Source organism: Pangasianodon hypophthalmus, chromosome 22, assembly GCF_027358585.1.
Source record: "Pangasianodon hypophthalmus isolate fPanHyp1 chromosome 22, fPanHyp1.pri, whole genome shotgun sequence".
NCBI lineage: Eukaryota > Metazoa > Chordata > Actinopteri > Siluriformes > Pangasiidae > Pangasianodon > Pangasianodon hypophthalmus.
In genome coordinates, this window is record NC_069731.1 from 8,779,338 (window position 1) to 8,806,185 (window position 26,848).

The following is a 26,848-nucleotide window of genomic DNA, read 5'->3' on the forward strand; positions in this document are numbered from 1 at the left end:
CATAAAACATGAATCTGAAATTTTATGAACACAAAACATTTATGAGCAACATGACTGACAGTTCTTTAACCAAGCTGTATTAGAAAAATGTACTGTGATTAGCCAATGGCAGTGTAACATCTAGCCCAGACTCTTGTCCTCCAGACTGCCAGAGGTCACCATCCCCTGAATTCTAATCCACTTCCTCAGTTGCACTCACTACTTCCTTTTGAACCACACTGCAAACTCTTACGGTTTGCCCATCAAATTATATGAGTTCTAAGCTGTGTATTTTTGGATAGACTATCTGTTTTGACCTGTTTTGCCTTGAACTGTTTTTGCCTTTGCCTAGTCCCTTTTGTTCTGCAGCTGATCTGTTTTTTGGTATTTTGGCCCCAGCCTGTTTTACAACCGTGTTTTTGAATTTTGTCATTTGGATGTGTTTTTTTTGGCAAATTCTCAGGTAAAGACCCCGCCTGTTTTGACTCTGTGTTTTGCCATAATATACCTTGTGCACCTTGTGCCCTTTATTACAGAAGACTTCACCAACTTCCATGGATCTGACCGAGGTACATGACCTCCAAACTGCTGTAACATCTCAAGGCCAACTGCTTGAGCATCATGAGCAACGTCTGCAGCAAACGGCTGACATCGTGCAGGAGATTCTCCAGAACAGTAAAGGGGACCTGCGAGCAACAACCATGCCACATCCGAGCATCCATGTGAGTAACACAACGCCTTTCTGCTAGTTCTGCTAACCCAGACGTTGTCCCACGGCGTGTACCATTTGCACTTCCTGAAAAGTATGATGGCTCACCAGGGAAATGCAAAGGCTTTTTCATTAAATGTGCTATATTTTTTGCAAGTGCTCCCATGCATTTTTCCCAAGATATTGACAAAATCCATCAGGTATTAACCACGCTACTAAACCAAACCTTTGTGAGCTTCAGACAAGTGTTCTGCAAGGTGTTTGATCACACGGAAATGGGAAAGGACACCAGAGAAAGACGTCTCACTTTGAAGCAAGGTAAACTAACCACTGCTGAATACTCATTTAACTTTCGTATGTAGGAACTTAGCTGTTTAGATTAAGCTTGATGCATTATGCACCAAAAATATGTAGGAGATTAGCAGGTCAGCTCAGAAGGGGAAATTTTGTAAACTTATATTTACAAAATTTGTGCATGGGATATTTACCTCCATGGCCACCGGCAATAATATCCTAAATATAGTGAAACAATATGAGCACAGTAACAAAATCGGCAGTTTAAGGCAGTAAATTATAAGCACAGAGACACAAGACACTTGCCTTTAAAATCAGACGAGACTTTATTACTATTCTAAGGCACAGAAACTAATCTAATACTAATCTAATACATGCACCCACACACAAACAGGGGTGAAAATGGCTTTGAACAGAAATACCGAGTTTCTAGCAGTTTCTCAGACCATGACCTAAACGAACCATCAACTTATTAATTTAACCTTCGCTTCATTTAGAAGGGCTTTAAATGTAATTAAATGCAGTTCAGCGAGAATCTGGAGGTACTATACTTGCGTTTGTGTTGCCAGGGATTCCCTTGTTGCATTGTTGTTTTCCGGCGATGTTGATTGGTTGGCGATCTGGTTAGCCTTAAGTAGCATCTCAGAAGACCAATGAGGATGACAGAGTGAGGCACGAACCCGGTGGTGTCTCATAGGTGGGTTGCAAAACTTTGATGAGTGGTTCACAGAGGTGCAAATGTGGGAGTTGGAGGCTTTGCAGAAACCAGTCTGGAGTCTCAGAGCAAGTGTGATCTCCTTGTGATGTCGAGGGGCAAGAACTTCTAAAGCTCTTGGTTAATGAGACTTCCTTCAGATGTGAATGGAGACTTTCTTGAGCTGTTGGTTGAAGAGAACTCTCCTGGAGTAGTTTGGTGACGAGAACTCTGAAGATGTTAAAAGAGACCTCTCGCGATGTGGATGGATGAGACTCTTTGAAGATGTTAAAGGAGACCTCTCGTGGAGATGTTTGTAGATGAGACTCAGAGTTTCCTTTGTGTCACGAGATTTTAACCCTTTCCAGTTGGGCTCCAAGTGTTTGCTCCAATCAGCAGGATCAGGGTGGGTCTAAACTGCATTCTCCTCCTCTGACACTAATTAGCATACAAGGCTCTCAGTAATGTGCTTTTTCTAACTTTCCACAAGGTTAAGTTAAAACTTTGGTCAGGAATTTGGTAACATGCATGTAATACATTGTACTCAAATTCACATTATACCAACCCTTAGGAAATTCAATAGCAATCACACATATACCAAACACGACATACCTGCTGTTATTGATACACTCATTAACACTATGATATCTGTTAAATGATCAAAAGCATCATAATGACCTGGTGGCTATCGGCATGATACATATAAGGAATGACATTAAAAAGGCAACAGGTTTTCAACCTATGGTGCATCATCTTAAAAGTCACTGTCCTTACAGGAGATGTAAAGTAGCCTTATGCAGTCTGTTAAAGCTGGGTTCTGTGGAATGTGTGAAGGGTGGTGAACTTTGTGTTCCTGGGGAGAGCAAAGGTCTCATTCCATGAGGGTCCTTGGGTGAATCACCCCCCTTTTTCCTGAAGTTATCAGCTTTACCAACCTGTTGGGTGAACCATCTGGTCTTGGCCAAAGGCCTAAATCAATGAGTTTGACATAGGTTCCTCTTGGCTGAGAGGGTTCATCCTCTGGTCAGGGATGACTTATCACTTGCCAATTGCTCACAGGACAGTTGAAATCCAACAATCAGTAAGCAAGCTGTAATTAACTTTGCTCCAGAAAGTCTGTGAGTGGGGCGCATGGTTTTATGGCTTCCTTGCTGCCTGTTCACTCTCCTACACATACTAAGGCTGCAGAGAGTGGCTAGAATGAACCTGTGCTGAAGACTGTTTCAATAAGGCCTTAATGACACACTCCAAACTAAGGTAGCCTGCTGATAATCTGAATCGAGCCTGTAGACCAAGGCCCTATCCTCCCTACTCCCCACAATCTATCTCCCCAGAAACAAACTGGAGCCAATGGACGTGGCACAAACCAGCCTGTTCTCTGTTGAAAAGGAATGATATAAACACCTGGGTCTATGTTTCTACTGTGGAGCCAGTTCACTCCTGTTCACTCAGACCTGAGAGGAGTTATGACCAGGTTAGCCACAATATTACTCCCATGATAGGAAGTAAGCATATCGCTCTGCCTGTAAAGTTATCCTGGTGCTCTGAATTGCACTTCCTCCTAGCTCTAGTTGATTCTGGTGTGGCTGGAAATTTCATGGATCAAACTATAGCTGACATGTTGAATTTCCCTCTTGTTCCCTTAACATCCTCACTGAGTGTCAAGCACTGGATAGCTTCCCACTAGGTGGAGGTAAAATAACAAACCGCATCATTCCCCTTCAGATGCACAAAGGCATTTTGCACAGTGAAACGCTCTCAATCATGATGACCAAATCACCACACATCTCATTGATCTCATTGTCCTAGGTTCCTCATGATTGTCTACCCATGACCCTGTGACCTCGTGGAAGAAAGGTGAGCATATTTCCTAGAGAACAACTAGTTTTAAACAGTTTGTCTCTTCCATGTTATTCCACTCTTGTAGAAAGTCCTGAAACTAAGAATGAAAGGACTATTCCTGCACCTTATGCTGATTTGAAGGAAGTTTTTAGCAAAGCCAAAGCATCCAAACTGCCACCACATCATCCATGGGGTTGTTCAGTCAAGCTGCTGGCAGATATGGTTCCCCATAGAGTACATGTGTATCCACTTTTACTCCCAGAAACCAAGACCATGGATGAGTATATTTCAGAAGCACTAGCACAAGGGTACATTCACCCCTCAACTTCACCTACTGCAGCAAGTTTCTTTTTTGTTGAGAAAAAATATAGAGGACTCAGAGCCTGCATCGATTACAGAGGATTGAACAAAGTCACAGTGAAGTACCTGTACCCTTTGCCCCAGAGCCATCCGCCACTGAATAGGTGAGAGGAACTAAGTTATTCACTAAGCTTGATCTTTGAAGTGCTTATAACCTAATTCATAAGACTGCCTTCGTGAACAACACTGGGCACTATGAGTATTTGATCATGCCATATCGGCTAATCATTGCTCCATCAGTGTTCCAAGCCTTCATCAATAAAGTACTCAGAGAATTCTTAAATTTGGGTGTCTTAACTTACATCAGTGACATCCTGATATATTCCCAAACTGAGAAGGAACATATTGCCCAGGTACATGCAATACTACAAAAGCTGCTAGCCAATAATTTGTATGTCAAGCTCAAAAAGTATGAATTTCATCAAAGATCTGTTAAGTTCCTAGGCTACATAATAGATGAAAGAGGAGTAGAGGTGGACCAGAAAGAGGTGGAAGCAGTGACCACCTGGCCCCAACCCCAAACTGTCAAGGAAATGCAATGCTTCTTGGGGTTTGCCAGTTTTTACCAGGGATTCATCAGGGGATTCAGCACCACGGCAGTCCCTCCAACCTCCCTGCTTCAACGTAAGCCCAAGATCCTCAAGTGGACCCCAGGGGTCCTGAACGCCTTGAAACATATTCACATCCGCACCCATCCTGCACCACCCAGACCCTAACCTACAGTTGGTAGAAGTAGATGCCTTTGAAAGTGGCATCGGGACCATTTTGTCTCAGTGACAAGGTAACCCTGGTAAAATCTATCCATGTGTTTTCTTCGCCGGAAAACTCATCAAGACAGAGCGAAATTACAATGTGAGAAACTGGGCATTGCTGGCAATGAAGGCAGCATTAGAAGAGTGGAGACGCTGGCTGGAGGGGGCCAAATACCCATTCACTGTCATCACAGATCATAAAAACCGTGAGTGTGTGAAGTCTGCCAAAAGACTAAACCCATGTCAAACCAGATGGGAACTATTCTTCTCCCTCTTTCACTTTGTGCTTACCTACTGACCAGGATCCAAGAACGGTAATATGGACACTCACAAATCTTTGAAAAGTTTCACACAGTATCTAGTCCCGAAACCATTCTACCTTGCTTTGGTTCAGTGGGAGATCATGAATGAAATTAGACATGCTCAGCAGAATGATCCTACACTTCTGCAATGCCCAGCCACTCATGTCTATGTGCCTTGATCCATGCAAGATGAAGTTATGGGCTGGGTCTACACCTCCCTTAGCTTATGTTATCCAGGTATCAAGCAGACACAAAAACTGGTGGAGAGCAAGTTCTGGTAGGAGACATTGAAACACGATGTTGGAAGGTATGTTAATGCCTGTGCTATGTGTGCTCAAACACTAACCTCACACCAGTCAACCAGACGTCTCCTGCAACCTGTCCCCATCCCACATAGACCTTGGTATTTCCTCAGGGCTGAATACCAATAAGGCCAAAAATTCCCTTGTTCACTCTTCTACAGGACTCACTCCATTCCAGTGTGTGCTGGGATATCAACAGTAGATAGATTATCTGTGTTTTCATCTGTTTTGCCTTGAATCAATTTTGCCTTTGCCTAGTCCCTTTTGTACTGATGCTGATTTTTTTTTTATTTTTTATTTGGGTATTTTGACCCTGGCCTGCATTACAAACCTGTTATAGGATTTTGTCTTTTGGATGAGTTTCTTGTTGCTAGGTAAAATTAATTAATTAATTAATTAATTAATTAATTAATTAATAAATGCTTATGAAAAACTGCAAATTCTTAAAACCTTGAGTGCCTACTTTCATATGAGCCATTAACCACTACTGTGGAGTGATAGATAGATAAATAAATAAGTGAATGAATGAATGAATGAATGAATAAATAAATAAATAAATAAATAAATAAATAAATAAATTCATTCATTCATTCATTCATTCATTCGTTCATTCAATGCTGAACAGGGGTACCCCCAAAACAGGTAGAAATTCCATTTTTTGGCCTCTGGTAAAAAGAGTTAAACAGCCAAGAAAGTAAAAAAATATTGTTATTAAGCCAATATTGGAATATAAATTTATTATTTAAATGATATTCATTTTCCAAATACATTGATGATTACAGAGCAGCACTAAAAGCATGACTTTATGGAAGATTATGCAAACTTTTTTTAGTACTTAGATTTAGTATTTCCTCTTTCCTCACAACCAGGAAGTAAAATCGATTTGAGGACGTAGAGACAGTAATATACATTGAGGAAGGCTTAATCGCTACAGAAAACATAGTGTACTGACGGAATCTGAATGATGGCGCAGTGCCGGTTTGATTCTTACCACTTAATAATATTTCTCCTAATGGTGGCCACAACAGAATGCAAACGTGAGTTTGACATTTATCTACAACTGATCACTTCTGCTTTGTATTATTATCTACATATCTAAATATTGTTTTAATATCTACATCCCTAATCTTTATGGTTCAGGTCTGGGGCTGGTTTGAATTCTTATATGATTGATTTTTGCACTTGTTATTCAGTTTATTGAACTGGTTATTTGCTTAATATACAGACTTTTACAATTTGTTGGTGAAAAACAAGATTACATTTATGGGAATTAGGAATTAAGATTCACCAAATATTAACAAAACACTGATTACAAGCTGCTGGGGTCAGGGGTTAATCAGAATCTTAATGTAATACCTTGTGCTCTTTTATTTAGTGTCAAGAACATCTCAGTAAGGACTAAAGGCAGTGCATACAGACAGAAAAACAGATATGGTTACAGTAGAGAAGTAGTTGCATATCATATCATGCATTGGCTTATTTACTCTAAAGCTAGATGTTTTACAACATATAATTACATTTTTTTCATGCCTAAACAACTATATAAGACAAACTTATAAAATGTTACTAACAAACTTCCACTCATAAAGCTACAAACAAAGATTTCCTTACCACTTCTCTTTTCTGTAATTTTAACTCTTGGACTTTCTGCTTCTCTTTCTCATATCCTATTAACTACATCTCAGGTCTTCAGAGTACCCAGTTGAGATTTTTGTAGCTAGAAGGAGCAAAGCATTCTACACTGCCTCTGTACAGACCATGAGCCTACTGCCCTTACTGGAACTCTTCACAGACTCTTAGATGACAGTAAAACAAAGACACTCGTATCTCACAGACACTAACAGCAGATCAGCCTGAGACAGTCTGTTTGGAGGGAATTAAGCAATGTGATGTTTGTGCTGCACAATGCGAGTTTCTCAGATGGCGGCTGTTGTAAATGTGAGGTCCAGAGGAGCCAGAACTGCCTAATAGTCGGCATGATTTTTGTCAAGCTCTGTTGTGGTTCTGGACTGGATATGTTTTCAAATGAATTATACTGTAATTCTGTATTGTATCAGTTGTGATTCTGCCAATACACTGAAATCAGATGATTTTGCTAATGATCTGCAGGATACTAACATGGTTTCATGCATGTTCAAATATTTACTTTTTTAAAACTTCATTTATAAACTTTATATATAACTTTTTATTTTTCTTTCTTTCTTTTTTTTAACCTATTTAATTGTGTTTGCATCAAATACACCTGCTATTTAAATGCATCTGATCTGTCTTTTCTTTCTTGTACCCAGAATGTGACATTTTCAACAGTGTTGAGACAGTGCTGAATTCAGTAGTGACCCTTACATGCCCTTTACCACGATGGCCTGAAGTCACACAGGTCATTTGGGAAGTTCTTCAAGGTGAAAAAGCAGAAAGAGTTGGTTCTGTAACCAACTGCTCCTCTTCCTGCACCATAGAATCCAATAACAGAGCCCAGCGACCTCTATGTAAAGTGAGAGCAGTGCAGGATTTACAAAAAGGAACTGGATCACTGATCATTAGTCCTGTGGAGATCACAGATGCGGTTTGGTATCGATGTACAGTGCAAAACAGAACCAGGTCTTACTGTTCTCAAGTAAAGATTGCTGTCAAAGGTTTGTTTTTAAGCAAATTAAAAATCATTTTGGTTTTCAAAAATGATGTTTAGTTGTAGGTCTTAATAACAGTAGTCTTTATTATTACCTTATTACTACCATTAAGTAGTAGTAGTAATTAATAATAATAATAATAATAATAACAATAATAACAATAATAATAATATATGTGTATGTGAATATAATTTGGTGGTTTCATTTTATGCTGCCCTGTTTCTCATATCTTTTCAGATGAGCCTCAGCTTCAGACTCTGATTAAAGGTAAATCAGGATCACTGTAGTTTGTGTATTCAAAAACAAAAACAAATCATCATTTGGTTAGTGCGACTGACTTTACAAAAGTTTAAAGGTACATCTGGAATCAAAATGTATGAGAGACATTAATTAGGAAAAATGATGACATGCAGTCTAATTTTTACCAGATTTCTAGCTGTTGGGTGTCTAAATTTAAATAGCTGATTTTAAACAATGGAAATTGATATCTTCCTTACAGATTATATTACTGTTACGGATGCGTATGTATGGGATGAAATTAGTCTCAGAATTATTAACAAATGCATGCACAATTATTCATGAATTTGATAAATGTTGCAAATGCATCTTACTATCCACAAACAAATGCCTTACAATTTGAGTCTGCGAAATTTAGAATTAAATGAATGTGCAGCGATTTATATAAATAGAGACACATTTGTGAATACAAATGTTCTATTTGTATTAATGTATCATAACTTGTGCTTGGATAAAGATGTGCATTTGTGGATCAGGTGACACTGAGACTTTCTTTCTGTGGTTTCAGCAATGTACAACCCACACACAAGTATCTCTCGATCCACACACAAAAAGAATCAATTCTTCGATTCTGAGTCGTTATGAATCTAGAATCGACTGCAAACCTTAGATTCGACTCCGATCAGGGGCGTGACTAGTTCAGACTGTGTTCATAAGTACTGTGTAAATAAAGTATCGCAAAAGGTAAAGATAAAAAATATAATTTATACAGTCGTATCCATCTAGCTTGCTGGTTTAAATTAATACTATCCATTTTACTAGATGTTTCTGAGGTTCTTTGGGAGAAAACGTCTAGTAGCACTGGTTCTCCAATCAAGCACAAGTAGGCAGGTGCCTCCAGCTCTGTAAAGCTGAGACTGCCATCTAGTGGTAGCTGCTTTTCTTAGGCACAGTTGTGTGTGGATCGGGAGATATTTGCAACAATCTTCTTTTGCATGCACAAATTGATACATTAATACAAAATAGAACATTTGTATTCACAAATGTTTACACATCGCTGCACATTTATTTAATTCTGAATTTCGCAGACTCAAATTGTAAGGCATTTGTTCGTGGATAGTAAGATGCATTTGCAACATTTATCAAGTTCATGGATGATTGTGCATGCATTATTCTGGGACTAATTTCATCCCATACCCTTAGCCGTGCTCTTATATGACATTTGTTTATTTTTACTTCCTGGTCCTGTGTTGTCATATGTTATCATTCTAATGGTTTCCACCTGTTTACTGTTTAGTTCCCGAATCGCTTTGTCTGTTTATACCCTCTTGTTTCTGAGTCTCTTGGTAAAGTTTCGTTCCATGTATACAATATGTGCGTTACTAAGCCTTTTCCCCCGTTTCCACCGGTCCGTTATTTTCGTTTGCTAGCTCCCGAGTTTATTAACTTCCTGGACTGTACTCTCGCCTGTCTCTCGTGTTTGTGAAAATGGATTATTCTTTTATGATGCCGCTTGCCTGTGTTTCGACTTTTGCTGCGGACTGGGACCACTAATAAACACGATGATTTTACGCGTGCGTCGTGCGTCTCTACGCACGTTACAGCAAGTGAGATGCCGGTTGTATTTCATTTACCCTTTGTTTCCCATCGTCAGTGTTTGCGGAACTCAATCTGAGTTAAATCTAATATTGGTTTTGAAACAAGATCTGTAGCTGCGGACGATTTTTAAACGTTCCTCATGCTGATATCCATATATTTGATTATTTAACCTTAATTTTTTTTTTTTGTTTTTTGTTTTTTAGAATGCAAGAGCACCGACCCATCTGAAGCAGTTCTGAACTCAACATTTAGGCTTCAGTGCCCTGTGGCCAGACCACATCCGCATCTTGGTGCCTCACAGTTAATCTGGGGTACTGTTGAAGCAGATGTGCCTGTTCCTATAACCCGCTGCCCTTCACATTGCACCTCCAGTGGAGCCCAGAAACCACTATGTGAGAGAGCAAAAACAATGGAGGATGGGTCACTGGGTATTAGTCCTGTGGAGTCCACAGATTCTCAGTGGTTCTGGTGTGCACTTGCAGTGAATTCCACATCATGTTATAAATTTAAGCTTACTGTCAAAGGTTTGTTTCCAAAAGCTCCATTTTAGCCCAAATATGACCACATACTCAAGTTGCTTAAGTTTTAGTTATTGCCCTCAGCATACTCTAAAATTTTAGTACCTTTATATTTCCCATTAGAACTACAAGGGTGAGTCAAATGAACACCTTAAAGGTGCAACATACACTCACTGAGCACTTTATTAGGAACACTATACTAATACTGGGTAATAAAGGGAGGCCTTCGCTCTCAAAACAGCCCCAGTTGTTTGTGGCATGGATACCACAAGATGTTGGATACGTCCCTTTGAGATTCTGGTCCATGTTGACATGATTGCATCATTCAGTTCCTGTGGATTTTTCAGGTGCACTTTAATGCTGTGAATCTCCCATTCTACCATTTCCCAAAGGTGTTTTTTTGGATTCAGAGCCAGTGACTGGGAAGGCCACTGAAGAACATTGAGCTCATTGTCATGTCCATGAAACCAGGCTTGGATGACTTTTCCTTTGTGACATGGTGCATTATCATGCTGGAAGTAGCCATTAGGAGATGGGAAAATTGTGGCCATGAAGGGATGCACATGGTTAGCAACAATACTCAAACAGTCTGTTGCATTCAAGAGATGATTGATTGGTATTAATGGGCCTAAAGTGTAACCAAGGAGACAGTCCCCACATTACACCGCCATTACACCACCTCCACCAGCCAGGACTGTTGATGCAAGTCAGGTTGGGTCCATGGATTCATGCTGTTGGCACCAAAGTCTGACCCTACCATCTGTGTGCCTCAGCAGAAATCATGATTCATCAGACCAGGCTATGTTTTTCCAGTTTTCATCTGTCCAGTTTTGGTGAGCCTGTGCCCACTGCAGCCTCAGCTTTCTGTTCTTGGCAGACAGAAGTGGAACTGGACATGGTCTTCTGCTGTTGTAGCCCATCTGCCTCAAGGTTCTACATGTTATGCATACTAAGATGCTTTTCTGCTCATCACAATTGTACAGAGTGGTTATCTGAGTTACTGTAGCCTTTCTGTAAGCTCGAACAAGTCTGGCCATTCTCTGTTGACCTCTCTTATCAGCAAGGCACTTCTATCCTCAGAACTGCTGCTCACTGGATGTTTTTTCTTTATTGCACCATTCTGAGTAAACTCTAGAGACTGTTGTGTGTGAAAATTCCAGGAGATCAGCAGTTATAGAAATGCTCAAACCACCCCGTCTGGTATCAACAGTGATGCCACAGTCAAAATCACTGAGATCACATTTTTCCCCCCATTCTGATGGTTGATGTGAACACTACCCAAAGCTGCTGGCCCATATCTGCATGATTTTATGCATTGCAGTGCTGCCACACGATTGGCTGATTAGATAATTTCATGAATGAGTAGGTGTACAGGTGTAATGTATGCACTTGCAATTTACGTGACACTTGTTAAGTGCTAGAACACCAATGCTAGAACATTCAAATTTGTGACACCAATTTGAATAAACAATGCAAAATTAAAAATAAATAAATAAATAAAGCTTTTCATTTGACTCACCTTCATGTGCACTTGATGTAAGTACTTAATATGGTCTGTGATCTAATTTCTTTTGCATTTTTCTTCAGATAATGCCACTCCTAATCGGACTGTTAAAGGTAAGACATGAGCAGTCTTGGTTATATTTTTTTCCAGATATATTACAGATTATTATTACAATATCAGTTAATATAATAAGAAAACAGTAATTGAATTCTAAATTGGAGAAGTTTCATGGTTGGTATTGTAGATTAAAGATCTGACAGGTTTAAACTTTTAACCAATCAATTAACCAATTACTGGTATTCAAAACAAAAAGACCACAGGGGTGTCCCTGGATATATTTTGAGAACATTTTTTCCCTCTGCGTATTGCCAGTTTCATATGTGGAGAATTTTTAAAACTGTGTGTACTGTTTTTATGTGGATGAGAAAAACGTTTTTGAAACAGCATGAACCAGTGCATGCAGATTGTGATTTTGCATAGGACTCTATTTATCATGGCTGCTGAGTGGGTTGTTAATTCATGGTCTGTAACTTCTTATATGATAATGTGTTTAATTTCATGTTGTTTTATTATTACACTCTTGTGTGGAGGTGCCAGAATATGAATGCACCACTCAAACCATACTGTGAATGGAGATTTTGGATAAGATCCAGACAAAAAGCTGGTGGGACAGTTTGCAATCAGAGATTTTTGTGGCTGGAAAGTTCATTTCCACATTTAACCTTCTCTAGCATTCAATACACTCTTAGCTGAACGACTGCATAAAGGAATCTTCAGTAAAAGTTCTTGAATTCATTCTCTTTTTGCTAAGCAAAATATACAGTCACAGTAGCCTACTGTATAGTGAAGTAGCAGCACTGTTCTATACTGCTGGATGGCAGAGGAGGCTGACCCAGAATAGCACACTTAGTAACTAGGTGCGGAATTGCTGACCCCACTAACCACAATATATTGTGGTATTTTTTTGGGACTCATGCTTGTGTGGACAATGACTGGTTTCTCTGGAAGCTGGGGACAGCATCAGTTTTGTATTCTGTGCCTCAGTGTTGATCATCTCAGAGAGTTAGCTGCCAGAATGGATGCACAGCAATGCAAGTTGGGAGTCAGAGATGATCCAAGTGCCATAGCTCAGTAAAGCTGTTAGCAGTAAATGGGCATGGACAGTGAAGGACGTCCAGAGTAGAAGGCCAGAGGAGAGCTCTTGGGTTCCAAGATGGCAGCGTGGCAATAGCATGCAGCGGCTGCTCTGGATTGAAAATGGTTCTTTTTTTTTGTTTGTTCTTAGCCCAACTTTTTAATGGCACTTGGACATCAGAGCAACTGGTGTTCATGTCTACCATTGCCAAACACTATTAAAGTACAGAAATCATGCAACAACCAACCTGCATGATGATCTGCTGGAGAAGTTATGCAATCTCAGTTTGCTGCGGGGACCAGACTTCCAGTCCTCGGTGTTGCCTGATGCCAGTGGCCAGGGGAGGGGACGTAAATGGTGTGCGAAGAAGCAGAAGTGTGGCAAGAGGGTGGGGATCTGTGGTAGGCTAAAAACAATCCCTAGCCAGCCAGATCTCCCATCCATCCTGCTCTCCAATGTCTGCTGCCTGGACAATAAATTGAACTACATTTGACTCCAGCAAACTATGCAGCACGAGTTTAGAGACTGCTGCGTCTTTGTATTCACTGAGACGTGATTGAGAGACAGAGTTCTGGACGCCGCCATTCAGCTAGACGGGCTTGTCTCGTTTTGTGCCGACAGAAATGCAGCTCTGTGCGGTAAGGCTCATGGTGGTGGCTTGTGTTTTAACATCAACACAGAATGGTGTTAGATGCAGACCTTTTTATTTACCATGGGAATTCACCACTGTCCACCACTGTACATTCCCCCTCAGCGCTAATGCTAAAGAGGCGCTCTGTGAACTGTATGGGGCTATTAGCGAACTGCAGAACGCACACCCTGACGGACTGTTTATTGTCACCAGAGATTTCAACCATGCAAATCTCAAATCAGTGTTCTCTAAAATCCATCAGCATGTGGACTTTGCAATGAGAGGAGCGAATGCACTGGATCTTGTTTACACAAACATCAAGCAGGCAGCCAGATGCTCTCCTTGCAGCCTGTTATGAAGATCTGATTTGAAAATGAAGGTAACTACAATTAGCTAAATGAATGAAAATAAAAGGTGTATTTGGAGCACACTGTTTGTACCCTTCTTTTAGTTAAGAAAAATATGCAGTTTATTATATAAGTGCAATGGGGTTAAATGTTTGGCAAACATCTTGGCAACATCTCGGTGTTTAGACAGACAGAGAGCGTTATACAACACTTCACTTCATCTGCTCATCAGGTCGCATAATTTAGTGGAAAATGTATAGAAATGATGATTCTTTTTTATTCTTCTAATAATTTTTTGGTACCATTCTGTGTGAGCATGCACGTGTACAGCAGGAGGGAGGGGAGGGGTCTGACTGACCAGAGGGAGAGTCTGAGTGACTTGGAGTGAGAGATGCTTTGCCGAAGCAATGGTGCAAACCAGAGATCTTTTATGTTATTATGAGAAGTGTACAAATATTTTCAGTTCATTATGAAACTGTGGTGGGACAAATTAGACTGTGGCAGGCCACCACAGTCTAGGTAATTAATGGGAAGCACTGCATAGAAGGCTGCTGGACCAGACAACATTCCTGGCGGAGTGCTGAGAATGTGCAGTCCAGCTGGCAGGTGTTCTCACTGATATCTTCAACATCTCCCTGAGCAGTGCTGTTGTTCCAGTGTGCTTCAAGGCCACCACCATTGTCTCCCCGAAGAAGTCTTCAGTGTCCTGCCTCAACGACTACCATCCGGTTGCACTCACACCCATCATCATGAAGTGCTTCAAGAGACTCATCATGAGGCACATCAAGACCCTGCTGCCCCCTCACTGGACCCACTGCAATTCACATATTGTCCCAACCGCTCAACATAGACTTCAGTTCAGCATTCAATGCAATCATTCTTCAGCACCTGATTGAAAAGCTGAACCTGCTGGACTTGAACACCTCCCTCTGCAACTGGATCCTGGACCTCCTGACTGGGAGACCTCAGTCAGTCTGGATCAGGAGCAGTATCTCTATCACCATCACACTGAGCACTGGGGCCCCCCAGGGCAGTGTGCTCAGTCCACTTCTGTTCACTCTGCTGACTCATGACTGTGTAGCAATGCACAGCTCGAATAACATCATCAAGTCTGCCAATGACACGACTGTGGTGGGTCTCATCAGCAAGAATGAGTAAGCATACAGAAAGGAAGTGCAGTGGCTAACTGGTGCAGAGCCAACAACCTGTCTCTGAACGTGGGCAAAACACAAGAGGTTGTTTTGACTCCAGGAGAGGACAGAGTGACCACTCTCTGCTGAACATCGACGGCTCCTCCATAGAGATCATCCAGAGCACGAAATTCCTTGGTGTTCACCTGGCGGAGAACCTCACCTGGTTCCTCAACACCAGCTTCATAACAAAGAAAGCCCAGCAACATTTCTACTTTCTGTGAAGGCTGACAAAAGCACATCTCCCACCCCCATCCTCACCACATTCTACAGAGGGACTATCGAGAGCATCCAGAGCAGCTGCATCTCTGCTTGGTTTGGAAATTGCACCGTCTCAGATCGCAAGACCCTGCAGTGGATAGTGAGGACAGCTGAGAAGATCACTGGGGTCTCTTTTCTCTCCATCACAGACATTTACACCACACTCTGCATCTGCAAAGCCACCAGCATTTTGGATGATCCCACGCGCCCCTCACACGAACTCCGCCATCTGGCAAAAGGTACCGTAGCATTCACCGTAGCCCTCACGGCCAGACTGTGTAGCAGTTTCTTCCCCCAAGCCATCAGACTCCTCACTACCCAGAGACTGTTGAATTGACAATAAAGCCACTTGACTTGACTTAAGCTCTGAGTCTCTCAAGACAGATGGATGGCCTAGAGTCAGGCATGGTTCAGCTGAATGCTATGAGGCTGAAGCAGAAGCCACATGCACCGAGAGTTCATGGCTGTTGGTGGAGTGTTTGACAAAGCCCTGAAGATGATTTCTGCTTCTGATCCTCATCTGAAGAGGATGAGGATGCTATATCTGTGGCTGTGACTAGGAAACCACACTATATGGCCAAAAGTATGTGGACGCCTGAACATCACACCTATATAACCTTGTTGGACAGCCCATTCCAGAACCATGGGCATTAATATGGAGTGCTGTAATATAGATCTTGGAAGTAGGTTCAACCTGTAGCTAACCCCAAATACCACAGACTGAAACATATCTTTGTTCCAATGAGAAGGGCAGGAGCTCCACATTCTCTGGAAGCATTTCTCTCAGGAAGGAGAGGACAAAGGGCACATCAGCCTATTAGAATTTAGGGCAGCCCTTCTTCTTACCTTTTTCTGTGACATTGTCACATCCTGAGCTGTTCTTACAATACAGTGACTGTCAGGTACAAAAATCACCTGTGATCACCAGACTAAAAACATTCTCTTCCCACATGTTACCTCCACAAGTGGGCTCATCAGCAGTGACCCACCAGGTCAGTGCAAGTGGGCTCATCAGCAGTGACCCACCAGGTCAGTGCAAGTGGGTATAAGTCTCACTGTCAAAAAAGCTCATATGCCCAGGAGAGTGGTGTTTTTGCCCTGACATGATGCAGCAGATCTGGGAAATTCACCCAGGCACACCTTTTTGCCAATGCTGACTATGGTTCTCCAGAGTGGAGCCTAGCAATGGCCCATGACAAACCTAGCAGCCTACTGTACATGTTTCCATATTTGTCACTGATTCTGCCCACACTACATAGCATTCAGCAATCAAACTGCTTCAACTACTTCCACTACTGCTCTTCCACTACTGTTCTAGACTCGTGGTTGGAACACCCTGGGAATACTTCCTCTGAAAGCTTCAGATCGCAGATATCACAGGCTATCTGCACCCATGGGTATATATTGGGTAGACTAATGACTAGGACCCTAATGCTAGGACCCTAGCATGAAGGCCTCATACGGTGAGAGCTTTTAAGCTTACAATAGTGTTTCTGAAAGGAGCTAGGCACACTTCGTCTGCCAGACTCCTAAGGCTTCAGCCATGGGATATCCCCTTGTGTTGAAATCCCTTAATACCTCTGTGCAGACCCAGACAGGATGCATGTCCTGGGAGAAATGCATGCCTTAACGATATTCTTGCTCTGCATGCACTGATGACTGGATGATTCCAGGGTGACTGTGTGACCAAACTCAGGGTTCATACCCAAAATTGTGCCTCAAACCTATAAATCTGGTGATTGACTTGTGAGAGTGCTAGAAGGGGCAGTCTGTGCATTGTTACCTACCATGGTCAGTACATACCTTGAGGATCAATTTGAGTCACATCATGGCCAAAGTGTCATATAACCAACTATTCATTAGGCACAATGTCTCTGTAAGCTCTGTCTGAGTTTTGGGCCACCGTGTGAGGGGTCATCACAATGGCACAGTACAGTACAGTTATGATGGACCACTCCACAAGAAGAGGTTTATCCTCATGGACTAGTTGTCTGGATGACAGGTGTCTGTTTTTTTCTGGTGTGGGCGCTTCTTTTATTGTTTATTACTTTTGTTTATTTCTGTTATTCTTTAACATCAGGGAATATATCAAGATATTTGCTGGCTAGATTATGTGTAAGAAATTCATGTCACATGCTTTTCTGGCTCAGGATGTGGCATCACAGGATGTGGCATCACCACCCAAATGAGGGTGGCCATAGTCTTTCATTTAGCCAATCAGGTGAGGACTTTACAAAGGAGAAGACTTTTGATTAGCCACAAGCAAATCTGTGTACATCTGTGTCATAGAAACATTCACCAGCTGTGAGTAGAGCAAGATCATGCAGCAGCATGTGGTGTGAGCAAAGATTTTGGAATGCTTTGCACTAGACACTTTAGTTTAAACCAAACAATCTATACCTTCCCTTAATTAGAATTACCTATAGCTGTAATTCATGGGCAATATTCAGCATTGTAAAGCCAAAGGTTGTATTTACATGGGAAAAGTTACTAGTATTCAGAGTTGGGTTATGTAGCTGCTTAAATTGATTCTGGGTGCCTCATTCAGATTATTAAAATTATATACGTGTCATTCCTGCTCTAAGGTTGCTAGATTTTTCTTTAGAAGAAACAGCCAAGAGCGTTTTTAAAATAGTGCCTAGACCACCACCTTTAAACACAAACACTTGCTTTTAAACCCCAAAAAATCTGGGCATAGAAAATCTGGAAGCACTTTTTCTTTGCTGTCAAATATAATATTGTGGCATGTGAGGAAGATGCCTGACCATTAAAACAATGTAGGTGCTTTCCGATTGGGAAACACACATGCAGCAGCACAAACACAGGCTTGGTGGTTAGCCACAGAACTAGGCAGAATCATGAACACAAACATTTTCAGCATTTAGCAGACACCATTATCCAGAGTGACTTACATTTATATAACTGAGCAGTTGAGGGTTTTGGGCCTTGCTCAAGGGCCCAGCAGTGGCAGCATGACAGCGCTGGGATTTAAACTCACAACCTTCTGAGAAGAAGTCCAACATCTTAACCACTGCGCTGCCACTGCCTGCAACTGTAAACCAGCTGTGGGTAGTACCCCTTCTGAACCAACTCGGCAGCCTTGCCAGGTTTACATCTTGTGGCATAGCTCCTTTTCGCTGAAGCCTCAAACAGCCTCATCCACGTGGTGCAGTTTCTGCTGCTGTGCACCTCTCCTGCTGCCATGACCCCAGCTGGCCAACTACATAGTTGTTGTTGAGATACTGCTGATGTGTGAGGATACGGCATAGATTGAACAGTAAACAGAAACCTTCATCCATAAACTGAGCATGCTTACTGTTCTCATACAAACAACAGAGACTCCCAAGACCCCTCACAAAACTGTGCAAGAGTAAAGAGCTGGTTCACTGTCCCATGCCCTGGGTAGAAGCTGCATTATTCCTCCTGAAACCTAGATTGAACTACCTGACAAACACTCATTTCCAGAACCATGGCAAACACATTTCCTGGCTGAGGAGTGTAATTCCCCTATAATTGTAGCACATCCCCTGGTTCCCTTTTAAAAAAACACCACCATCCTAATTTGCCAGTCGAAGGGCATTGGCACAGATCTCCATGCAACATTGAAGAGGCATGTTAAGCACACAACCATAATCTTTTGCAGTGACTTCAACATCTCTGGCCAAATCTCAGCTATCCCTGCAGCCATGCCACCAGGAAGGTGTCTGACTGCCATAATAACCTGAGCCACAGAGATGGACTTCACCAGAGATTTCTCATGAAGGGAGGTTTTGCCACACCGCCTCATGAAGGGAGATTTTGTCCACTGGGTTAAGAAGTTTTGCAAATTGCTCCTTCCAGTGCTCAAAAATATCACCAGTATAGGTCAACGCTCCCCCACAGTTGCTTTGCAGAGCTTGTATATGGGCTCTCTGCTCAATCAGCACAGCCCTCCATTACAATTAATCAGAAGGTCTCCTTCTTCAACTTGACTGTTTCTCTCACCACTGGTATCCACCAATGCATCCTAGGGTTACTCCTATGACAGGCACTGACAACCTTCCAGAGCCAGCTTCTTGCAGCTGCCACTATGAGTGAAGACTTGAACATGGTACATTCAGACACAACATCTCTGACCTCACTCAATTAAAAAAAAACAATCCTTGTCTTGTGTTTTTCATATTGTACTAATGTCCCCAACTGGGTTTTTAGTCTGATAGTACTTTTAGTCCCTGACCTAGTCAACTAGGATTAGGATGTGTTTTTTTTTTAATTTAAATAAAGACTACAAATCACTTCTAAATGTTGGGAGGAAAACTCCAACTGTGAGGCACTCTGCCTGGGACTAATGAGTATCCCACACCCACCTGAGGCCTATCCCCTGTGGTAGTAGGAGAGAGACCACCATGATCAAAAGGTTTGGTATCAGAGCCCTTACTGTGTGTGGATGACAAACTATATCTAGTCTAAACCTTTCCATCTCATATACTAACAGGTTTTTTCCCCACCAGCCAAGTTCCCAAAGCCATTTTTCCATTTTCCAAAAGGCCTAGTCAATCTAAGACTGTCCATCACATGCCCCCACCCTTCATCTTGTAGTATTGAGCCCACAAGACAGCTCCATGTCGCCATTTGGGGCTGAGACTGACAAGGTTATGTTGGTGTCCTGGTCACCAGACACTTGCCAGTTGACCCCATCCCCAGGGGTGGGTACCATTAATTGTAATCCGGGCAGGGTACACTTAGTATTTTTTATACAAGGTGTCATTAGGTTTGTTCCCCTCAGGTCTGTTCAGCAGGGGTGGCTTACTGGGAGCAATAAGCTCCCAGTGACAACACCCTGAGGTTTACTGAAGTAATTCAATTCAATTTTATTTATATAGTGCTTTTAATAAAAGCAAATCAGCATTACAGAAATCCGGCTATAAATTTAAAATTTGAAATGTATAAATTTATCCATAATGAGCAAGCCAGAGACAATGGTGGCAAGGAAAAGTTGCAAGGCTGGCAAGGCTCAAAAGACAACCCATCCTCATTTGGGTGACCCTGGATAGTGCGATTATAAATAATTTCTCTTCTATAACTGTATTCTATATAGTCAAAAAGTGCTAATTGTGTTAAAAGAAACTTGAGTATGAGCATCACAGTCATATCTGAATTCATTAGAGTTTTAACTTTAAGTCTATTGTATTGAACTAAAGTTCTTAACTGTTGATGGACATGTTGGAGACTGGAGTGCAAAATGTTCTTAGCAATAGCAGTCCTAAGGCTATCTAAGGAAGAACATGCACACCCATATTTATGGTTTCAATGCACAAGTGGTTTCTATGTGGTACCATCCATAGTAATCTCATTTAGGCTATCCATGTGGCACCATCCTTAGCAGCAGTGAGTATTTTTCAGTTGAAGAAAACTTCAAGAAGAAGAAGGGCATCAGGCTGGATCAGGCAGGTCTGGAGAGCGGAAGGCGTCGGGATCACTGGTAACTCTGGAGAAGCATATGTAGCTTGAGAGCGAGACAGAGGGAGTGGGAGGGGGACGGAGGTTGGGGGTAGGGAGATAGAACACAGATTATTAGGTGTGGTTTAAGAAAATGTACCTTGTGTGCAGAGTGCAAGCAGGGACTCTTGCAAGACTAGCTATGACAGCATATCTGACAGCATATTTGTAAGAGAAAGCTCTGCCCCTTGCTGTAGCCTTCATTATTTGAGGTACCAATAAAGAGCCTGCATCTTTTGATTGGATTAGGCATGGCGGATTATAAAAGACAACAATTGTGTTCAGGTAGTATTTTATAATCAATATGAAATTTGATTGGGAGCCAGTGCAGTGTGGATAATATAGGGGTGTTGTGGTCATATCTTCTGGTTCTAGTAAGGACTCTTGGTGCTGCATTCTGGACTAACACCATCAAGAGATATGTAATCAGAAAGCTTACTTCTAGCTGCCTGTGGTCCTAGTACAAGTACTTCTGTCTTGTCAGAATTAAGTAGAAGGAAGTTAATAAGCATCCAGTGTCTGATGTCCTTTACACATTCTTCATCTTTATTAAGCTGGTGTCTGTCATCTGACTTTGCTGAAACATACAACTGCATGTCATCAGCATAACAGTGGAAGCTAATACCATGTTTTCAAATAATTTTACCCAGAGGTAGCATATATAAAGAAAAAAAGGAGTGGGCCTAAGACAGAACCTTGCAGAACACCAAATTTTACCTTAGTATGCGTAGGGAAGTCAGCATTTGCATCTACAAACTGATAAAGATCAGTCAAATAAGATTTGAGCAAAGAGAGGGCCATTCCATAAACTCCGACAACATTTTCTAGTCTATCAGGGAGAATAGTATGATTAATGGTATCAAAACTGCACTAAGGTCAAGCAACACAAGCAAGGAGACTCAACCCTGATCAGAGGCCAGTAGTAGGTCATTTACCACTTTAACCAGTGCTGTCTCTGTGCTATGATGAAGCCTAAATCGTGACTGATGCATTTCATGAGTGTTATTCCTATTTAGGTATGAGCATAGCTGCTGTGCTACACCCTTCTCTAGGATCTTGGAAAGGGGAGGTTTGATATTGGCCTATAGTTGGACAATTGACAGGGGTGATTATTACATTCTGATTAAGCCCTACTGAATCTAGAATGGATACAAAATCTCCAACAATTACTGCTTTGTCTAAAGAACCCAGGTGTTAGGTGAAATCCACAAATTCATAAAGAAATTCAGAATATGGCCCTGGGGGTCTGTAAGTAATATTTAGTGGAACTGACTTGAAATAATAGTGAAATAGACTTATTTTTTGTGGCTATGTATGTTATGTTACTATAAAGAATTTCAAATTCAGTGAATTCATGTCCAGGTTTTTGTGTGATGCATAGATTATCCTTATAAATAACTGCACTGCCTCCTCCTCTGCCAGTTAGATGGTGGTGATGTATATAAATGTATCCAGGAGGACTCGCTTCATTTTTAATGCTACATACTCATTTGGTTTAATCCATGTTTAAACACAGTACATTAAACTCCTGATTAGTAATAGTTTCATTTACAATAAGCACTTTAGATACAAGAGATCTAATCTTTAACAGCCCTAGCTTCAGATCAAAGGTGCAGGGCTTTGCAGTCGGTATGATCTAATTTTATGTTAATTAGGTTACTTAAACTTTTTGAGTTTTTCTACATTTTTGTTTAGTTAGAGGAACAGATACAGGTTTAATATGGTGGAACCTGAGTGATGACTCAAAGCAGCTAGCAGATGATTGGTTTATACTGCTTGTCTGCTCCCTGAACTTGGCTCTGGATTGTCACTGATTAACTAGGCCTGTTCTGAGACTATGAGCTATGCTGCTAGAAATGAGAGCAGCACCTTCCTGAGTGAGACAGGTACCAGCCCACCCTAACAGGCCAGCCTTGCGGTCAAAACCATTCCAATTATCAATAAAGCCCACATGGTTTTCACAGCACCACCTAAACATCCAGTTCAGTGACCATAATCTGCTGTAAGCTACATTGACTCACCACATTGGGATGAGGTACACAAGGTCTTGATCTATGTTCTTGTTTGTTGCCTGCTGTTGAAATAAGTCCCAGTCTGTTTTTTCAAAACTGTCCTGTAGTCCTTTAAGCCATGTTGAGCCATTCTCAGCAGCAGGAATTGATACTCAGGTGAAGGAGACTTCAAGCAAAACTAGAAAAAGCATGATGAAATAGCTTTATTATTGTTTTATAAGTGTTTACATCATATTGCAGTTGACAGCAAATAAAAAAACATGATCTGCTCATCATCCCCAGAATTTTTTTGGGCTTAAATGCAAGTGCTTGTCCAGATGCTATTGAAATACCCCATTTCAGACACCTACTAAAAATCAATGTAAGTACCTGAGTAAGCTAACTCTGAAAACAGGGCACTTTCACAGAATAAATATTGATGCAACTTTTGAACTTAAGTCTGTAGTCATTAATATAAAATTGTGGTGCATAGAACAGTAAGGGTTATATTTGTATTACTGTCACTGTAAACATGCTAAAAGGGCAATAAACTGTGTTAGCAAGAGGAAAATTATCTGCTATAAGGTTCACAGTTAATTCACACAGGCAAAAGTACAAGAGACAATTTTCCATTTGCTAGAAATTTTCAAAGCAATTTTCAAACCTGAGGTTCATGGTGACATTTGTGTCTACTACAATTCTTATAATATACATCCTGTTAATATATCTACATCCTGTTAAAGACTTCTACAGAATGCTGTTTACTGTCAAACACTGTTCAGTCAGTATCTCATGCTGACTTGAAGAGAATGGAGAAGAATTTACCTTTTTTGTCTTGCTTTTACTCATTGTTTCTGTTCAAGGTACCACTTCCTTGTCACAACTTTGTCACTGCTCCCTCAGTCAAGTCTGAAACAAAATTAATGTTGACTTTTTTCATACTTGCAGCTGAAGGTGGTTCACATGCAACACAAAGCCCACAGAAGCAAACAAATGGTAGCAATGATGCAGTACTCAGTTCTAATGCCACAGTGATAATTATAACCTCAGCAACCTCTATTTTCCTCTTTGTGGCCATGCTGGTTGGAGTATACATCTGTTTCAGGAAACAGAAAAAGAAACGCACATACGAAGGTTTGAACATTTTTCCTCACTGTCTACCTGTTGTTGCTGTTTTATTATCTAGTAATAGTATAATTTAAAGGACATAGTTGATGTGCCTTACATTTTAATATTAACTGACCAGTGCCTAGACAGAATTATAAGATATAAAATGATATGACGTGTGTGTTTTTTAAATGTATATATCCACTGATAATGTCTACTTATTAATAAGAATAATTTTAACTCTACACAGTTTAAAAGAATGCTGTAACAAGATGGTTTTGTCACTAGTATCTGGACCTAACAACAGTTGGACCTAACAACAGTTAGGCCCAACTGTCAAGGGATGCAACAGAAGGATTAAGATCAAACTTTAGCTATAGCCCTGAATAAAAAAAAAAGTTAATGCAACAGAAAAAAGAAACGTCATCCCAGTTTACTAGACTGCATAAACAAACCAATCACTGAATCCGTTCCGGTGTTCCAGTCTAACCCAGTCAAACGATCAGGCTTGGGCGAGGCACTGTGCCAGAATTTCCTTGTGTCCCAGTCAACTGCAACCACAGCATGTGTTTCTTTTGATTGCCTGAAGAAGGGTTTGGGGATAGAACTCATCTGTGAGACCTACCTTTCCCGTGGAGCCTCTTAAACAAGAAAAAAAACACACTCCAAAAATAAATAATCCATTATACAATTAAAATAATACATTATCATGTTTGTGTTTCTGTTAAATAATTTTGAAAATTAAAAAAATATTTCGTAGTGTTTGAAATCTTAAATGATTTTAGTAGTATTTTACATATATTAACACTAGCTTGCTATAGCTATCAACACAATGGTAACATTAGCTAGCTATAGCTGTCAGCACACCAGGAACATTAGCTAGCTATACCTATCAGCACACTGGTAACATTAGCTAGCTAGAGCAATTATCAGCAATTAGCATACATAATTATCAGCAATTAGCTAATTGCTGGCTAGGAATTCGCACATAAATATGTAAATGTATAACTTGTAAATGCACTACCAAAATGAATGAACAAATGTACACATACAGCATACATATAATTAAACATTTATTTCAGATCCATTTCACGTGCCATGTTTAAGTAAGATGGCTAGTTAAACTTTTCTAGTGTACACTGTTGGCCAGGTTAAAATTCACATGACTTCATCAAACAAAATGATGTCATTTCCTGGACTTGGGAAGGAGGTAGGCATCTCAGAGGAAGTGGAGTGAGCGAGGAGATCTGTAGCCAGACAGTATTTTAGGGGGTGAATAAGCAATGAATTGTGTGTGAATATAACCGGAGTTGAGTTCCACCAAGTAGGCCATTCTGCTGTATTTTAATAGGATGAGAATTACCAATTAGTAATGGGAGGTCCAGAGTATCAGAGTCAGGTGTGTTTGTTTTGACAGTTTGGCAGTTCAGATTGGTTCCTCATGGCTATTACCAAGATGCTAACACAGTTTATATGTTTACTGCATGGAAAAATAATACTAACGATACCTCTTTCACACACAGTTGAACTTGAGAATCCGTATGAAGTTTTTGAAGAAATTGTACACAATGGTGAGTATTTTCGCAAAATCAGTTGCTACATACGCTGTATGGCCAAAAGTGTGTGGACACCATCAGACCCATATGTTCTTGTTGAACATTTGATTCCAAAACCATGGGAATTAGTATGGAGTTCATCTTCCTGTTGCTGCTATAACAGCCTTAATGTTACAGCATACAAACACATTCTAGACCAATGGTTCCCAACCTTTTCCAACTCGCGGCCCACACAACCAAACACGTAGGCTTCCACGGCCCACTGCAAGAATTTTAACGGACCCGACTATTTGTAAATTGCAATGTGTCAATAATGCGCGGTTTATTTGTAACACTGAAACAAATCAGCGAGCCCAAATAGTGAATTCACAGTAACAGTTTAATATTTATTTTTTGATATTTAATTATAGATTGAATTATGATATTTAAATATAACTTATACATTTTAACACATATAAAAAAAATATTTTTATTAATAAAAATAATAATTGGCGGCCCCCTGTAATACTCGCACCTTGGTAGCCCACAGGTTGAAAACCACTGCTCTAGACAATTGTGTACTTCCACCTTTGTGGCAACAGTATGATGTGTGTGATGGTCAGGTATCCACATGCATTTGGCCAAATAGTGTATGATGTCAAACTTTGCATATGAATATACTGAATGTGTTTATCTATAGCAATACAATTGACAAATAAATATTTCCTTTTCTTCACAGATATTTTTCAATATTCTTTAGTTCAGTTTGCACCTGCAAGCTTATATACCTGTAAGTATGATGAAAATTAATACTGTCAAGTCAATGAAGAATATGACATTACATTTATTTGCTGAATAAACAGTACACTCAGTTTGATGTGCAGATTATGTGGAATGATTATACATTATTATAAAAGATTATGTAAATTATAAGGGGTCTTCTTTTTTTTTCTTAATTTCACTAACTGAATTAATTATTACCATTTGTCTCCCAACAGTTGAGGACAAATGAAGACATCTCAAAATCCCATTCTGTTCCCTAAACATGGCCATATCTGTTCAAGATTTTTTGCCACTGATGTAATTCTGAAGTAATATTTTTTCCTTCCCCCTCCTCACTGGTATATATTCAAAAACATACCAAATATGTTATGTAATATAAGTGCATGTACATTGTCTGAATTAAATTAAATACCTGATTGTAAGCTTAAATTAATGATGTGATTTTATATAGTGTTGCGTTACATTATAGGATATAAATGTTATCACTATTGCCCAAAAGAAGAAAAATCTTAAACCTTATGGTGTGCATTTTTAAACTGACAAATAAACACTGTCAACTAAAGTAAAAGAGAATGTGGCATATTTAAGAAATTATATTCAGGTTAAGTTTGTCAGGATGCATGTACACAGTAAAGGTGCACAGTAAAAGAAAAACGTAAGAAAAAACAACA

The 26,848-nt window shown here is 40.5% G+C and overlaps 1 protein-coding gene across 1 annotated transcript; it reads left to right on the forward strand.

Annotated features, from left to right (window-relative positions):
• Window positions 1-5,966: 5,966 nt before the first annotated feature.
• Window positions 5,967-26,762, forward strand: LOC113532557 (uncharacterized). The gene is made up of 9 exons (XM_026923965.3): window positions 5,967-6,271; window positions 7,523-7,867; window positions 8,099-8,128; window positions 9,901-10,221; window positions 11,803-11,832; window positions 23,701-23,886; window positions 25,383-25,430; window positions 26,134-26,184; window positions 26,393-26,762. Exons 1-9 carry the CDS (start codon window positions 6,196-6,198, stop codon window positions 26,404-26,406), a joined length of 1,101 nt encoding a protein of 366 aa, XP_026779766.1. The 5' UTR covers window positions 5,967-6,195; the 3' UTR covers window positions 26,407-26,762.
• The last annotated feature ends 86 nt before the right edge of the window (window positions 26,763-26,848 follow it).

Bases quoted from the DNA above. Each gene is read 5' to 3' on its own strand.
- LOC113532557 (XM_026923965.3), top strand. From the start codon at position 6,196: ATGATGGCGCAGTGCCGGTTTGATTCTTACCACTTAATAATATTTCTC. The intron at 10,222-11,802 runs GTTTGTTTCCAA...ATTTTTCTTCAG, and splicing joins ATTTAAGCTTACTGTCAAAG to ATAATGCCACTCCTAATCGG. The intron at 25,431-26,133 runs GTGAGTATTTTC...TTTTCTTCACAG, and splicing joins TGAAGAAATTGTACACAATG to ATATTTTTCAATATTCTTTA.